Source organism: Athene cunicularia (genome assembly GCF_003259725.1).
Source record: "Athene cunicularia isolate RWA chromosome 5 unlocalized genomic scaffold, athCun1 chr5_part3, whole genome shotgun sequence".
Lineage (NCBI taxonomy): Eukaryota > Metazoa > Chordata > Aves > Strigiformes > Strigidae > Athene > Athene cunicularia.
In genome coordinates this window covers 8924940-8942095 of record NW_020799103.1, presented here as the reverse complement: position 1 = coordinate 8942095, position 17156 = coordinate 8924940, and the positions used below count along the sequence as shown (strand labels likewise).

General features: G+C 36.3%; 1 protein-coding gene across 8 annotated transcripts in view; it reads left to right on the top strand.

Moving 5' to 3' along the window:
• The window catches only part of SHANK2 (SH3 and multiple ankyrin repeat domains 2), a 362604-nt gene that overhangs the window by 151616 nt on the left and 193832 nt on the right, over positions 1 to 17156 (top strand). For all 8 annotated transcript variants that reach the window (XM_026850798.1, XM_026850802.1, XM_026850804.1 and 5 more), the window contains one exon: positions 1865 to 1978. In XM_026850798.1, the coding sequence (XP_026706599.1) occupies positions 1865 to 1978 (114 nt within the window). The remainder of the gene's footprint in view (positions 1 to 1864; positions 1979 to 17156) is intronic.

Here is a 17156-nt window from a genome sequence, read left to right as displayed (position 1 = left end):
CCCCCATCATCCCATCACTGCCTGAGTAGCTGTAGGTTTCCTCATCTATGTCAGAAAATTGCTTGATAAATTGTACATTTGGGACCCATCTGGGTGGAGGATTTTGTCTTAATGGATCTGTTTCCTGCGCCCTAATATGTGCTTCTTATTGTCAATGATGGGTAAATATTCAGTTCATGAAATCTGTATCTTGGAATTTACTACATTAAGACTTAAAAGTGACACATTTAAATACATTTTTCTGTCAGATATCTATGTTATAGGTATCAATGCTCTGCAAGTAATACCACAAACTTATGATTGCATAAATGAAAAACTAGGTAAACTTTTAATTTCAAATGCAGTTTTACAGATCCTGGTCTATCAAACCAGATTTCTTACCATCTCTTTAGTATTGCCAAGATTTTTTTATTTTTTTGGCCTATCATTGATTTGATTTTCATCTTACTCTGTAGTAGTGCAAATGAAGTTCAAATTCAATGCCATTGAGCCACAGCAGTTCCGCTGATGCAGAGTTCAATTGCAGTCGGGGTCAGACACTACGATCTTAAAGCCTGATAAGGTCTGGTCTAGCAGTGCAAAGAGTGCTTCTGGTGGAGATCATCACAGTAGCTGTGAGCAAGTTAATATCCCTACCATATTGAAATACCCTGCAGAGATATTGTCCCAGGTCCTGAAAACCATGTGCATATGTTAGCAGAGATGTGTGCTTGGGCTAATTAACCTTGATTTTCAGCGGGGCCAGTTAGCTTGGCTGGCTTAGCTAGCACACCACTGATGGAGCTGTGCTGCTTCAGCTTCCATGGGCTTATTTTTGGTAGCTCAGGGACCTCTCCACCGAACAGTGTGTTTTGTACAGATGTACTCTGAGGACCTGTGTTGTATGACTGAGCTACATTCCCAGTCAACCTCTTGAGAAGAGCAAACCATTAACAAAATTAAAAATATCACCTTTGTTCCAATATGAATGTATAGTCTCTTTTTAATAGTACATTTGTGTTCTTTTAATATATATTAAGCATAGTAATTTGTAAGAACTGCTATAAAATTAATTTAAACATAATACTTAGGAAATATTTAGGATCCCTCCATTACTGAACTTCTCCAATTGCTTACTAGTAAAAACATACGTTGTTGTTCTGCAGTCTTTTGTCACAATCCTTGTTGAGTCCTAAGATTAATATCAAGATAATTAGAACCACAGGGTAAAGCTTTTCTCCTATTGGTAAATAATTCTTCTCCCTGTTGTTGTTATCTTCTACCAAGAAAAATCATTGACATGTTTCAAAAGGCACCTACGCTGTGTATTGCACCTATGGGATATTCAAGTGTTTGCTGTGTACTCAGATCATTAAATCATATTACTTGACCTACATTACAAGTCTCTGGAGCTCCCACTAAATAAAATAGCATGTTTTCTTAAGAAGTAGAAAACATATAAGAGATCAAACTATGTATTATTAAAGCCCAATTTCAGTGTGGGTTCAGTTTTACAGTGGGTTCAGCGCTTCAGCTTAATTTGAACAGGCAAGACACATTTTTTTGGTCCTTAGTATGACCATGCATTTATCCTTGGTAAGAGCAGCAACGAGAAAACTGAAAATGGAAAGAATTACGTGAGGGCCAAGGAAACTGGTGAGAAGAATAAATTTGGGAAGATGTTCCAAAGACTGATCAGGGTAGGTCTCATTTATAGGTTACTCTGTGCCTGTGCCCATTTTTGGATACCAGCATTTAAGTTATTGTACAACATTTGCTTTTAACAAAATGATACTCAGTTATTACTGAACATGTTATGTAACTAATCTTGGTATTTACGTAAGAGGTGAAAAATGTCTAATGCTTCTTATGTCTCTCTATTTAGTTTTAAGCATCGGTGAAGGTGGATTCTGGGAAGGCAGCACCCGGGGACATATTGGATGGTTTCCTGCAGAATGTGTTGAAGAAGTTCAGTGTAAACCAAATGAAAGCAAACCAGGTAATCAGATCAGGTTCCTGTTGAATCGTAACAATGACAAATGCGATGTGTCTGTCCAAGCAGAGAGGCAGCCTGGACAGTAATGTGTTGTACAGCAGTGCGTTTGTGCAACACTAGAAACTGGAGAATTAAATAAAGCTGAGCTGCTGAATTAAAAAGTAAAGATGGGTTTATTGATCAGATTTTACTGGATGTTGTCCAAGCAAATGGCCTTTCTCATGAGGGACTGTGCGTGAAGTACTGTGAAAGCTTTTACACAGAACTGTATGCAGACATTTTGTAAAGCATTATGCTGCATTTTATTTTCTTACAGTATGGGAGAATGGCTAATTAGACAAATAATGGATGAAAAACTGATTGGTCATCTCCCAGTCTGAGGTAGTCATACAATGTATTTAGCTCTTGTTCATAGCAGTGAAGTTCCCTCTGTTGACCTTTTACTAAATTTTAGAGGAGGCATCCATTAGTGGGATGTCCCATATACATCTTTACTGATGACAAAGGAAATAGAATCCTCCTTTCTCATACACTTCTATTGCCATAAATAAGTAAAACACAAGTGACTTTAAACAAGGAGTCTTTACAGTTCTGCTATAATAAAAGAAAAAGAAATGTACATTGAAGCATGTTATTTTAAGAATTACCTACCACCTCATAATTTCTCTGCTTTTAAGAATTAAGATACGAGGACATCCTCTCTAATTAAAAGCTCATTATAAATGAGCTCTGAGAATATAATTAATGTTCTCCAGGAGTGTATGCGGTTTTAAATTAACTATTGATGAGGTTTGGATCTCTGATGCATTGATTAAGAACTTTTGGCATTGCACAGACAATACACTAAAATTTATGCATCATATCATTCATTCACAAACATTATTCTTTTATGTATGTCATTATAAACTGCACAGGTATACTTTTTTATATATATACTCACTGTATAAACATGGTAGAATGGAATAGAATGCACTGGACAAGATAATAGTTCCAGAGTAGAAAAGATTTGGAAATATTTATAGTATTTGATAAGAATTTTAATTTTGACAGTTATAATGAAAGCTGTTGTAATATGAATTAGAGTTTAAAGGATGAGCAGAAGAGGAGGCAACAAGTTAGCTTTTGTAATATGAAAACTTAAAAAAAATGATGGAATGAGGCAGGTAGGGACACTAACAGTAACTAAAATAAAAAACTAACACCAAACTACCTAAGTGAACACTGACACTGAACTAACACTAACTAACTAAACACTGAGTGGAAAGCTTATACTTTTCCCTTTTGAGAGAGAAAAAAAGAAGGTAAAACCAGATCTAGTATTTGGAGAGACTGGATTTAGGCTCTGAGAACAGAGAATAGCTGTGTAGTTCTTCAGAGGGCTTAAGAACAAATCAGAATTTAACGACAGAGGAGTATTAAATGAGAGGAAGATTGGAGTTGGAACTGGCAAATCTAGGAGCAGTGCAGTTCTCAAATACTAGATGGAAAAAGATCATAACAAGTTGCAGTTCTGGTATGATTTCATTTGTTGGAAACGTTGTGGAAGACAAATTCAGTCAAGCGTGCAGCATGAGCTGGTGAAGAGCCACAAGTGAACTGTTCTAAAGATCCTTCAGTAGAACCTTGTGGTCACTTGATTGAAAGACTTCAGAAATATGTAATCTATATGTGAGTAAATCATCACAAACACATTTCTTGAGCCTATCATGACAACTCTGCATTACATTTGAGCTGTGCATTTGTCTCCAAATCTGAAGAACATTCTGGGGAGCGGCATTACGTGAAGTTCTAAAATATGAAAGGAGTTTTGCATCTTCTTTAGTGGTTTTGAAGAGAAGGTAACCAAACCTGTTTGTCACAAGTCCTTAAAGACAAAATTCAGTATACGACATGATTGCTTTAATATATGACAAGATTGTTTTTGAGAAAAAATGTCTTTGATCATTCAAAGGAAAATGAAAATTATGAAGAAAATTGTCACAAGAATAGTAAAAGAATTATCAAAGCTGGAAGTGTTGAAAGAATATAAACAGAAACATCTTACAAGTTTTTTGACATGAAATTTTGAAAACTTCTGCCATGTGTCTGGCAAAACACAAGAGCATTTGCTGTGACGTGTACATATTGCATACTATTGTCTTTCTGATTGTTTTCCTATTTGCTTATAGTATAGTGTGAATAATACTATCAACATAGCTAAAGACTTTAAATATACCATTCTTCTACTCTCAAAAAGACAAAAATATAATTAAATAAGCACAAAATGGGCACGTTTTCTATACCTTCGAACTTGTGCACTCACATATTTTGCTGGGCTGTCTTGAAAAATGTCCTGCACCCAGAAGGCACAAATGAGGTACAGTGCTCTTCTGTGTAATGCAGTAGAGGTTGGAGCTGTGAGCGTGAAAAATATGAAATCCACAGTATGTGCCGTATTATTATTGAAATATGGGATGGACTGAAAGCAGCTGATCACTGAATTGCTCTGAGCAGTTAGCTTCCTTCCCTTTGCATAGGAAACAATAGAAATGAGAGGGGAGAGCTTTATAAGCAGAAATCAGCCAGTACTCCCTCTGAGTACGAATGCAAAAGTAATTTAGAAAAATGTGTTAAGCATGGTGAAATGATTAGAAATTAAATTAGGTCTACTGGGATCACTGAAAGAACATCAGCTGAGAAACATCACAAACTTGTGCGAGTTGCAAGAATTTGCATCATGGACTTTGCAAAGCAGCAAGAACATCTTATGATAATGATTTAGAAAGTAGATCATCTTAATGTGTAGGAAATGAATCTCAAACTCAGCCTTTTTCAGACCAACACCACAGTAACAGTTCTTTCCTATAAATGAGATTTAGGAACATTTCTTCAAACAGCTTCCCTTTGCTAATAAGTTTGAATAATTGTGTTTAATAGTAGCTTGTCATTTGCATGCCATGAATGAAAGAAAGAGGAATAGTTCTTGGAAAAAACAAACCACAATTAAACACTACATGCCCAGTAAAACTGGTGGGCAGGTGTTTCATGTCACACTGATGTATAATCTCACTTCTAAGACAAGTTCAATTTTCAGGGAACTTCATTGCCATCCCGACTGTTCTCTGGAAGTAGGCAGTACAGAACAGCACCTGGTTCCTGTGATCTCTTCAAAGATACCCTGCTAGCTTGGCAGGTTCTGCTTTCCAAAAAAAAATCATGTCGACTGGCATTAATTCTATATCCCTTCTTTAAACCTTCATTACGTGAGACTTGTAGGAATGATTCCATTATTTTGCTGCCAGGCCTATAGGCTTTTAATTATCCAGGTTGTCTTATTTGCCCTTTAATAGCACTGGCACAGGACCTGCTGCCTTTCAGTCTTAAGAAGTTTCCTTGACATTTTGAGATCTAACGAAAAAAGAACTACAACAAAGAAAATCATTATCAGTGGTCTGCTAAGTTCTTTTGCCTGCTTTTAAAAAATTATTAGACACAAAACCTTCATGTTTCATTTTAAAACATGTCACCTTAGTAGCCAGTTTTTAACATTGTCCAGAATTATTCTTATAGTGAAAATACTCCTTTCAGATCAGATTGATACATCTTGATTTTTTCCTTGTGCAAACACAGAATACAAATGTTATATATTTCTTATTTCTGCATTGACAGTTTTCCTGTTATTCGGTAATGAACCAATTCCAGTCTTAAATTTCTTAGTGTTCCTATGTGAAAATATATTATGGGTTTTTTACTAAAATATTCTGGGTAGCTTGAAGAAAGTTCCGAGCAGGAGAGGCTGGATTCATATGAAATTCAAGTTACCTGACATATGTGCAGATAGGAGGCACTACCTTCAGTTACTTGACCCTTCAACAAGATTTATCAGGTGAGTGCTGTTGGTGCTGCAGAGAATCACAGGTCATCTTGGCTCTCTGGCAACAGTAGTTTGCATCCACTGAGAATACACTAGGTGACATAGCTTTGTTTAATTTTTCTGCCTATAAAAATAGAAAGGCTTTTCATTTTACCAATTTGTTCTCCCCTTAAAATTCATTAGTCTTCTTAAAACAATAAGAATTCCTACCTAATAACTTCCAGTGGGAAATGAAGTAGAGAAGAATCTGTCATCCATAAAATCAGCTGCCCCACCAATGGAAGATATGGTTTTCTTTCTCCTGCTTAAGTTTAGATATTTCCATTTGCTTTTCTTCCACCACAGGGTATTACTCTGACTTGAGAGATTTACTGCAAAAATGCTTTTTATTAGACTTGTGATTTTATATTCCGTGTTCTTCAGAAGTCAGAGGTATAGACTATCTGATTGCTCACAACTGAGGTGAAGTATTTGTTTTCAAGCTAGAAGTTATCTTTATCTGCCTGATGTGGCTGAAGAATTCAAAGATTTTACAAGTGATACTGAAATGAAGGCAGACTCAGCATGTCTTTTAGTAATTCTTGCAATCTTTCAACTCGGTCTCCTCAGTCTATCTTTCCTTGAGTTCTGTGCTCATCTTTAATATGGTATTTGGGGTGATTTTTCATTCAGTAGCTTCCTCCATGCCTTTTTGTATCCTGTGGCCTTGGGGTTCACGGTATTGTAGTTGTCATACGAGTCCTGGTAGTTGATTTCAGACTAGGTCTAATCCGGGCGTGTGGCTAGAACGACCATTAGCAGTTGTTCAAAAGCTCATTTTTCCATGAAAGAATCCAGTTTGCAGACTGAGGTCTGCCCAGTGCTGTGGGCTGCAGCGGAGCAGGCAGCACTTAGAAAGCACATTCCTGGCCCGGACTGAAATGCTGGTGTAGATGCGCCCATGCTGACCTCTAGTGTCACTGGTGCTCTGAGCAGACACTACCTAGCGTCTGTACTGGGATTTCAGCTCTATACGTCTTTACTTAAACGTTTGGATATAGCTTAATCTTGAGTTTCCAGCAACTTGAAAATACAGCGATAGATTATCCAACAGTACTATAGTTCCTTTACCCGTTTCTTTTTACCTGTGTAATCATACACAGATGTTATACGCAGAAGTTGCATCAGTCATTACCCAACATTCTTTCTAGACTGCAGAAGTTACCAAACAAGTCAAATTTGTGTTAATAAAATGCATACTTTTCTACCCAGACTGCTATTTCTGAAGTATAGAATTTTCTTTATTCCACATACTTAGTTTTTAACACCTTGTGCATTCAGTAAAAACAGATTTGTTCCTCATTTCCACCATCCCTTTTTATAATTAGTATAACACCTTCCCAGACAATCTAGTCAGCCAGACTGCTAGAAAATTGATTTGCCTTCTTGCAAAAAAGGAAGTTGTCTTACTGTGAATTGAGGAATCTATACTAGTAGCTGGTAGGTGTTCTGTCCTCTGCGGACAAGTAGGTTGGCACATACCGTTTCTGAAAGTTTTCTTCCTCTTGTCTGCCACATCAAGGTTGCTTTCTCCACGCTGCCTTTCAGAACAGTCACCAACATTTTTTGTTCACTGAAATATATCCGGGTACTGTTTGGAAGAGAAATAGTTGGCATAAGTGGAAGTCGTGCAGGGACTCACTAACAATGAAACAGGATGGATGGTTACACGCCGGAGCACAAGTCACAGCTTGACTGTGTCCTGTATGGACACATGTAGGCTCCCTAAGTTCTAAAAAAGTGAATTTGCCCAGCTTATGCTTTTACATAGCTTGTAGTTAATATCAAACATGACCTGTTTAAAGCTTTCATGAGAAGGGTGGCTGCTAGAAAATTTAATTTTGGCATTCCTTTTTTTTCTACGTTTTTATGCGTCGCAGAGTACTAATGTGGTAGGTGTATTACAAAGCAGTGCCGTTACTGGCTGTACTCCATGAGGCAGATGAACACTAAAACATACCACGAAAATTTGGTCTCTGTATGTGTGCACCCCATTGCATCCCAGTGTGGAACAGAAATGTCATGTGCTGAGCCTTGAAGTCCCCATCCCTGGATCATCAAGCCCCAAGGACATGATGGAGCATGTGATTAAATATATGGATTTATTTCCTGAATAGAAAAGGAAAAAATGTGCATCCCCTTCAACCTGATATGCAAGCAGAGCACAGCTTGCATGTGCATCCAAGGACTCGATGGGGGACTTGCTGTGTCCCTCAGCGAGCCACACTAGCGTGGAGCACTTGGATACAGCCATCACCCTTTTCCTTCCTGTAAGTTCAGCGTCACCTGATTTTGGCAGTCAGGGGCTACATTTACGTAGATGGATAGTTTAAGATCTTTAGAATCTTTAAGATCTTTAGAAAGTTTAATATGTTTAAATTCTCTGATGAGGCTTTTCTCAGTTTGCTTCCAGATATTAGTTCTTCAGCTCATGTAAAACTGGAATTTGTGAGTTGTACAAGAAGGATGGGAGTCTTGGTTTGTTAAATTTGCTGTTTGGACATAATAGATAGCCAGAACATAATCAGCTCTAAAAGCACTCTCTGATCACATATAATTATGAATGTAAAGGTCAGCACTGGAAGGAAAAAAGAGAAAGCAAAAAATCTTTTCATCCAGCCTCTTTCCTTAATTACCCACCTTTCATAAATGATCCAAATTAACAATCTTTTTTAAACAACTTTTTCCTGTTTTGTTAGGATCAGTTCTGAGTAGTTACTTAACTAGAAAGACAACTCTAAGAATAGATAGAAACATTGTAGAGGTTATTTAGAACTCTGAAAAATTCTATAAACTAAATAACTTTGAAAACCACTGGAGGGAAGACGGTTTCAACAAGACAGAAAAGCCTGCACATAAGAGATGCCATGTGACCAGATGAACACCTCAAGGTTTTTGATAATAGGTTTTGATAAATGCTCCTTCCACATGATTTCACCTTGAATAGAAGGTACCCGTGTATCTGTGACAAAATTACTGTGCAATTTAAACTGTTTGGCATGAACAGGAGCAGATAAGGACAAAACATTACTGCAGCTGGAAGGACTAAATGGAGACATTACAGAAGTACTTTATATATATATAAGAAGGGAAAGACGTTTTTGTTAGGAAAGTTAATCACAAACATTCTCATGTCGGTTGTGTAAAGAGCTAAGTTGATATCTTGGAAACGTGTTCTGTCTCAATAGTGCAGGCAAGGACTGGAGAATATGGCACAGAGACTATAAAAAATTTTTTTAAAAGTACAAGATTGTCTCGTGTTAATAGGCTTCTCATTGTAAAAAGTGGTGTGATGTGGATACAAATACAGCCATTTGAAAATGGGTAGAAGGCTCAAGAGATTAATATTACATCTTTGTAATCCCAGCCAAGGTCCTAAATGTGGGCCATGCAGTCAAACAGATGTGTTTACTGAAGTTCATCCACGCCTGTTTGAGGAACATTGTCCAGCTATCAAGCCCTGGTACCCAGAGCTCAAACACTATTCAGTTAAATCCTCCTGCCCTCAAGGATACTGTCCAAAGCTCTGACATCTGAAATACTCTTTTCTGCCTTGCTTGTATCTTTTGCACAAGAAACCACATATCTCACATGATTCTGAAAGTTTCATCTTTTGGTAAGTGATTTTCTGCCACAAAGTATGTTTCCCATATAGAAATTCGTAATTAAAAAAAATTGAATAGATGACAAAACAGTATAGTGATCATCCACAAAGATACTGTGTTCTGTTTTATGGTTTAGAAAGATGAAGAATATGCTACATACCATATTTTTGCATAAAGTGCATTCCCTTCTGTCAAACAGTGGGAAAAATACTTCCTACTAGAACAAAAAAGTCAATGTAAAGAACTAGATCTGAGGTGCTGGCAAGCCACTCCACAAACCCCAGCTGACATAAGAGCTAGGTGCCGTAACATTCAACTATTTCTCACAATTCTCTGAGAATGTAAATCAACTCCACTTTTTTTGTCTCAAGTAATGGAAATTTAAAGAATGAACCTCAGCAAGTTTCTGCACTTCAGCTTTGCAGAGCAAAGCATTTGTGTTCTCAGTAATGATAAACAGTAGTTTGGGAAAAGACTTCTAAATGAATCATCACTCCATAATAATGCTGTTTTGGAAGCAGAGGTAACTTGAGAGCTGTTTCTGTCTGCAGGCTGGCTGTAGGATGGAGTCATATGCTCCCCACACAACCTGGCAGTGGGTGCTCTCTCTGACCACAGGTGCCTTGGAGGACCTTGTATTCTTTCAGTCTCAGCCTTCTAACCAAGGTGCAGTAGAGGTTTCTTAGTGTAATAGCAGTATTTGTAAGAAATGCTTTGGAAGACTGATTCTACCAACTCATTTTGATGGTCGGCTTCTTTCTCTCAGATTACAGTGGTTTTCCTTTGCTAATGATACGAGTTTGGTTTTAAGAAAGAGTCAAAGTATTCCATAATAATAATTTATAATTTATCCAGTTTTGGAGAACAGCATAAAGCAAAACCATGAAAAAATTATTCAAAAGAAAGAAAATACAAGCCTAGGTCTAGAGCTTGTAAAGAACGTAAGTCTGTCTGCATCTTTATGTCTGAATATGTAATTTTTAATTCACAATATTTTACTGTCTCGTCTCCTCAGCTGACATGCACTTCATCCCTTTCACTCTGATTTTCATGCTTGCTAAGAGCCACTTAGGAATAATTCCAATCAGCTGAAAAGGAGCAACACAATTCTCTAAAGCATTGAAATAGGCTAAAAATAAATTGCACAGCAGTATAAAATTAAACTTACATGTTTGGAAACTCAACATTTGAAATGCATCTGGGATTGCTCATGTGTGAAATCGGACATGCAAGTGTGGAGTTTTTCCTTTTCTGATTCTTTCTGCATTTTTTTTCCTCAAAAAAAAAAAAATCAAACCATACATAATAAAAAAGTGCAAACTCTTGGGAGTGTCTCAAAAAGAACTGAGTTACCATTATAGTGTCTTCTTTTTACTTCCAGTGACACATTCACATTTTCTGTTCAAAATCACAGTCCATCTAACATGAAGAAGCAACTTTTAAAGCCTGAGAACATGTATATATACAAAAAATGTCCAGCATTACACATTACTTTAGAAGTATGAGAAAGATAAAGGTATGAAGTGAATGATTTACAAAGTGATGCAGCCTCCTGAGGAGTTTAAGCCCAATTACTGGTTCAAGACAGAATACTCAGCTGTGGCAGAATTTGAGCTGCCCTGTTATACAGTGTGCTAAGAATCTAGAAATAATACTTAATTTTTTGATTCTCATTTGTTCTTGTGGTAACTACACATACAACACATTTTTTTCAACCCATCTCAGTCTGGGGTCAAGTTATTTGAAATTTAACCAATTTGACATATCTCAATGATTGCTAGTAGGCAAAAATCCTTAGCTTTCACTTTCTGGAATTTTGGAGTGTTTCAAATTACAGAAAGAGAATATATTTTCATGGTAACATCTCTTCCCTTTACTAATAGTTCTTTTTTGATTAGAGGTACTTCTTAATATCTTATGATCTATGATCAAATATACTTGATCTTTGATCTTTCTAGAAATAAATTATAGTAGCATTAGACTTTAGATTTTATTTTTATTTTACATCCATTTTGTCCTGAAATTCTGTTTAGTCAGGATTCTCTGATGCACCTGTTCAAATATTATTTATATTAGATTACAACTTCTGTTAAAATAATTCTGGGTATCTATCAGGATTAAATAAGGTGCCATATTTCATTTAACTCATTTCATTTAGCATAACCTAGGACTTTTAAAAAGCCATTGGCTTAAAATAGCTGGCATAAAGCAAGGCAAGTCTTAGATCTATGCATATTCTGAATGTGTTGGTAAGTCATCTTTTTCTTCTGTATTCTCTGTACTAAATGACACATCGGGTTTCTTCCCCTCCTATTTTCAGTGGTTCAGATAAAAGGCTTGACAACAGAGGTTGAAAACTCTTTGAAAGCTCCCCAGTTATTTGAGATCAAATCCACATTAATTTAAGGATGCTGATAGAGCATCCACTTACAGTAATGGTAATACTGGAGGTGATCGGGAAAATGATACCTAAATAGCAGCAGCTGTTAGATAATATATATGCTGTTCTTAAATTATGTCACTGCTGTTTGCTTCCATACCTGCCTGCAACAAAAGAGAATGAAAAGGGGCTTTTTCTAGCTTGCTAAAAGATTCACCAATGCCTGATGGTGAGAAAATGAGTTGGTAGTATGCTACTTGATGACACTAACTGATCATAGTAGAAGCAGTGTATTATTTCAAATCATTAAAAAACCCAGTCAGTTATTACACTACATACCACTTGCCGATTTTATTCTGTAGTGTGAACTATGTAAGTGGAATACCTCCCTTGCTCGAAAGCTCTGATAATTTTATTATTGGACTGGTATCAAAGGGAAGCTCTGGCGTGTCACTTTGCCTTGTGGACTGTTAACCCAGACTAGGGAGGTAAGGGATTTAAAGTGTAAATTCTTCAAATGAAGATAATTTTCTCTCCACCATTTCATCTTGGGCTTAATCAGCTTTAAGTAGGAAGCCCCAGACATGACCAGTATCTCAGGTGGCCTTTGATATGGTCACGGAACTTGCAGAGGGAAGTTTTTCTGTCACACCATCTCCTTCCCTGCCATTTCCGTGGCTTTCTGTCTCCAGATGTTTTGTTCTTAGATATCTCTCACTGTGAGAATGGACCGATCGGCATCATTGCAGCAGATTTTCTGTGGCAGTGGTTTTAAAGGTTGTGCCTCCTGCACTGGGCTTTGAAACTTGCTGTGCTAGGGCTGCGCTTACTCAGACCATCAATATCCCAGAGTGTGTTTATTCAGCTAAGTGAAAGAACATCACATCAATATTGATAGTGTTATTTTTCAAGTCAGGAGTAGGTTATTTGTCTTCAGGTAAAATGGACAAACCTGACTGAATGTTTCTAATTCTGAGCTCACAAAATGTATTGAATTTTAAATGGTAATTGAGCTTGGCTACATTATTTATAAAAGCATGTTTGTGTTTGTCACTGAGTTTGGAAATTTGCCTCTGCTTTCTGATTTGAAGTGAGAGGTGCCCAGCAACTTTCTTAACCCTCAATTCAGGCTACAATTCACAAACATAAAACATGGCTGCAAAAGTCAATATCATCACCTTCAGATACCTTTCTACCTTTTTGGTACATCTGTGTACTTCAAACATTTAGCTCACTCCATAAATTTAGGGATGCAAGCCAATCCTTTGCTATTTGAATTTAACAAATTGAAATGAGGAAGCAGGGTGAAGGACAGGACTCTTCATGATGTTATTTATTTGCTGTCAGAATTAAACTCCATGATAAAAGATTTCTAAAGAAAAAACTAAGCAAAAAACCTTTTTGGATTGCAGCTACTATTTCCATTCTAAATGTTTTGTTTCTCAGCTAAGTTAGAAAACTATTTTTTTAATGTTAACTTAGCATTTGTTAGTCAACACTTAAAAAAAGAAATTAAACAGTTGTATTCCTGACTCTAAAATCCTATAGGTGATACTTTTCCTTTTGTTTGCCAGGATAAAACCTATGCTTAGTAGGCCACTGGTTGAGAGGAAATGCGTATATATACATATAGATGTACACATATACAGGAGTTTTCTATGGCACTTTCACAAAAATGGTAAATTTATCTTGCTAAGATTTTATCATCCAAAGACAGGATAAAGTTCTATGGAATGAACAAAAGACTACAGGAAGAAACAATGACAGGATTTATTTATTTTTAAGAATCAGAAGATGTTTAAAATGTAATAGAAAGAATGGTGACATTTGCTAAGGGCCTGCCCCAGAAAACAGAAGGGCAAATGGCAGGTAAGAGCACGGATTAGTGCTGCAGGAAGAAAAGCTTAGATAAAATTGGAGAAGTACAAGGAAAAATTGGAATAGAAATGTAATCCTTCAGATTTTTATGTTTACTGGTAAGTACTGTTATGATCCTAGATGTAGGCTGTTTGCTGCTGATAAAATAATGCTCACAGACAGAAGGAAAATCTGGCTAAAAAGTGAAACAGTGAGTCTCAAGATAAGGAGCTCCTTTGGCTGGAAAAGGGACTTGCAGTGTTGCTGTAGCTTTGGTGATAATGTCTCAATATCTAGTCTAATTTTAAACACTTAAAACTGTGTATCTTCAGACATTTCTGTTCAGCACTATAAGGCTGTGAAGTAAACATTAAATTTTATATTTTTTTAATGATCAAGGCTTCTGTAGCTCTGGGGCAGTTCTGGGCCTTCTTCCCTCATCCTTGTGATCACCACACAGCTCAGCTTTCTTCAGTTTCTTCTCCTGAGCTTTTCTCTTTTCTTGGGAAGATGGCAGAGAACTGAGACCCCTTCTTTGCTCCCATCCTATTAACTAGCTGATAAGTGACACTTAACCTCTGACACAACACACCAAACCTTTACAATTATTCATCCATTTTTAACTAGTTAACAACCATCCGGACATCATCATTAGATGGTAAGAGCACATAAAATCACTTCCCCCCCGCCCCCGTTTTTATTTGCTTACTCAAATAAGAAAATAAAGTGAAGACTCTAGAAATGTAGCAGTACCCAAAGCTAAGTTATTGGCAGGAGTTTTGATAGGGCGTGGTGTAGGCAGTTGAAGGAAATTGAAATTCCTAATTAGTTAGGAAAACAGGTAAATCGGGTGAAATTTTGTTTGTACTTCTCTCATTCTTGATTGTTTTTTAGAAAACAAGTTTGAAGGTGGTAGTTTGGTTTTGAATGGACATTTGAAATCTTTATATTCTTATTCATTTGGTTTAATTCTTTCATCATAAATGACCACAATTTTCATGGTGTGTGCTGCTGACATGGAGAGGTATTACCTGGTTTCTGGGCAGCAGATGAACAGATGAAAGAGGAAGATTTTTATTTTCTTGCAAATGTCTTGTTTAATGGGGACAATAGTAGAGTCCATAGAAAAACAGGAAGGTGGAAATGATTGTCAGAAGTCAGAAGGATCATGCATTCTTGCTCTGCAATTAAAAGGAGGTAATCCTCAGTTTTTGTCTTTTTTGATTTATGCCTATGAGGTAGTCTAACAGAGTGGGAAAATGCTATTCCTGCTGAACAGCCTAGTGCTTATTTTCTTTCTGCATCATATCTTACCTCCTGAGGATGCCTTCTATGCTGCAGGATAGAAGATGCTATTCTTAGGAATGGATGTCCTCAGGTCCCCACTCCCCCAAAACATATTGCAATATTGTTAAAAAGTACAGACGCTTAGTAGTACATGTAGACATAGTCCTAGACCTTGTCACAAGGGCTTAATGACTCTAACTGGCTTGGGGTGGGAAGTGTTTATAAGACTGATAAGCAGGGAAAAACATACACCTGGGAAGAAAAATAGCTGACATGGTTGCAAGTGCTGTTAGTTCTATATATTTCGGTGCACCACTACCTCCAGCTCTCCTTCTGTTTTGGGTATGTATTTAACAGTATGTTTAGTAGTGGCACTAACCTGTGAATACATATGTATATTGGTTTTATGTTAGTTTGTGTGTAAAACTCTGTGTAAATTGCTCCTAGGTTATTGACTGATGTGTCTAAGTTTTAAGTAGTCTTGAAACCAAGTTTGTGCTTAATCATGCTTTGGTTGGGAAGAGAAGTATCTAATGTCACTAAATTTCTTTTCCTCATTAAACAGGAGTTGAGCTTATTAGCATAGGTCTTGTTAGCCATCTAATAAGTGCAGGTAATACTGATTATTTAATTAGAAACTTCACATCTAATGATGGTTTTTTAAGTATTAATTTTGATAGATGCTTTAGGGTTCAGTTCTGAAAATATAAAATCCTTAAACCCAAAGGTGAACTGTAATCATTTATACAAGCTACACTGTAGGTGATGGATTTTGGGATTCAGTGAGATTTCACCATGTAGATAGAGTTGGAAGATTGAAATGTATTATTATATATCAATATAATATATATATTGATATATAATATATCAAAAGAAAGTATTTATAATTTCTTGAAGTCCTAACCTTACTTTTCGGGATGTTGCAAGTTGTAAGTCACATCTGAAAGTTAAATGGAAATGCTTAAATTAACAGATTTTAAAGCACTAGCCAAATGTCTAAGAAAGTTTTTGCAAATCTGTTTTGATCAATTAGGTAAGAAATTTATCATATATGGGAATTTTTAAATCACACTGAATTTGACTATTTGCTGTAAAATGGAGGCCTAGTATACACATCTCATGCATATTTCTAAGAAATCACAAATTGCTTCTTTGCAGCATGAAGTTAATTTGGCTTCTGGTCCCAGTTGGTTGGGAAGTGACTTTGGCAGTAGTTTTGAAGTCTTACATAGCCATGTTCTTAAATCATAACAGTACACCGGTTTATGGCTGCCATACCTGTTTTATCACATCTAAGTAGCTACTTTTTGCGTATTGCTTGAAAATAAATAGACTTATTAAAAAAAACCTAAAAAAATTTATTTTTTTAAAAAAAATCACTTATTAACTAGTGACTCCAGTGTGAAAATCTTCCTTCTGGTTTGGTCTGATTTATTACTGAATCATTTAAAGAATCAATAAATAGTTGATTATCCATCTTCTAGATTGATCAGAATAACAAATTAGGCAGCCTGTAATAGTTGCCATCACTAAGAATCAGAAGATATTAAGAATTTTCCTTTAAAAACAGTATCCAGTTGCTTAGGTTGTACTATATGAAAACAATATTGAAGAACTACTTAGAGTGTCACGAAGCACAAATACTTTTAGGATTCTCCCAGTGTTTGGGATTCTCCCAGTACAACTATAAGCACCTGACACATTCCTGGTTGTCACATTATTTATGAGACAAACTTGAAAAATCATGTGGTGGGTATTCTGACAAATACTGTATAATTGTAAAGGTACATGTAGACATATATATTTCTATTTTTGCTCTTTGATTTGTGGTACCTTGTAATTGTAAAAAGCAAAGTTTGCTGTTTGGGTTTCCTAGTTGTTTTTTTGAAGCTTTGTAAGCGCACAAAAGCTGAATATGGAAAAGTATAGTTTCTCTTCATCTGCTGCCGCTTTTTACTCACTTTTTTTTTTTTTTTTTTTTAATAGATAGGAAATAGTCACATCTCCAGAATGTGCAATGTGTGATTTTTTTTATTTTTTAAAAAAATGATGATCTGTTAATTGCCTTTGGGCTTAAGACTGATGTTTCAAAAGAAGATGAAGTTTCAGTCGCACTTTAGATTGTAGGCCTTTGTTTCATTTAGTGGTCGTCTACCTATA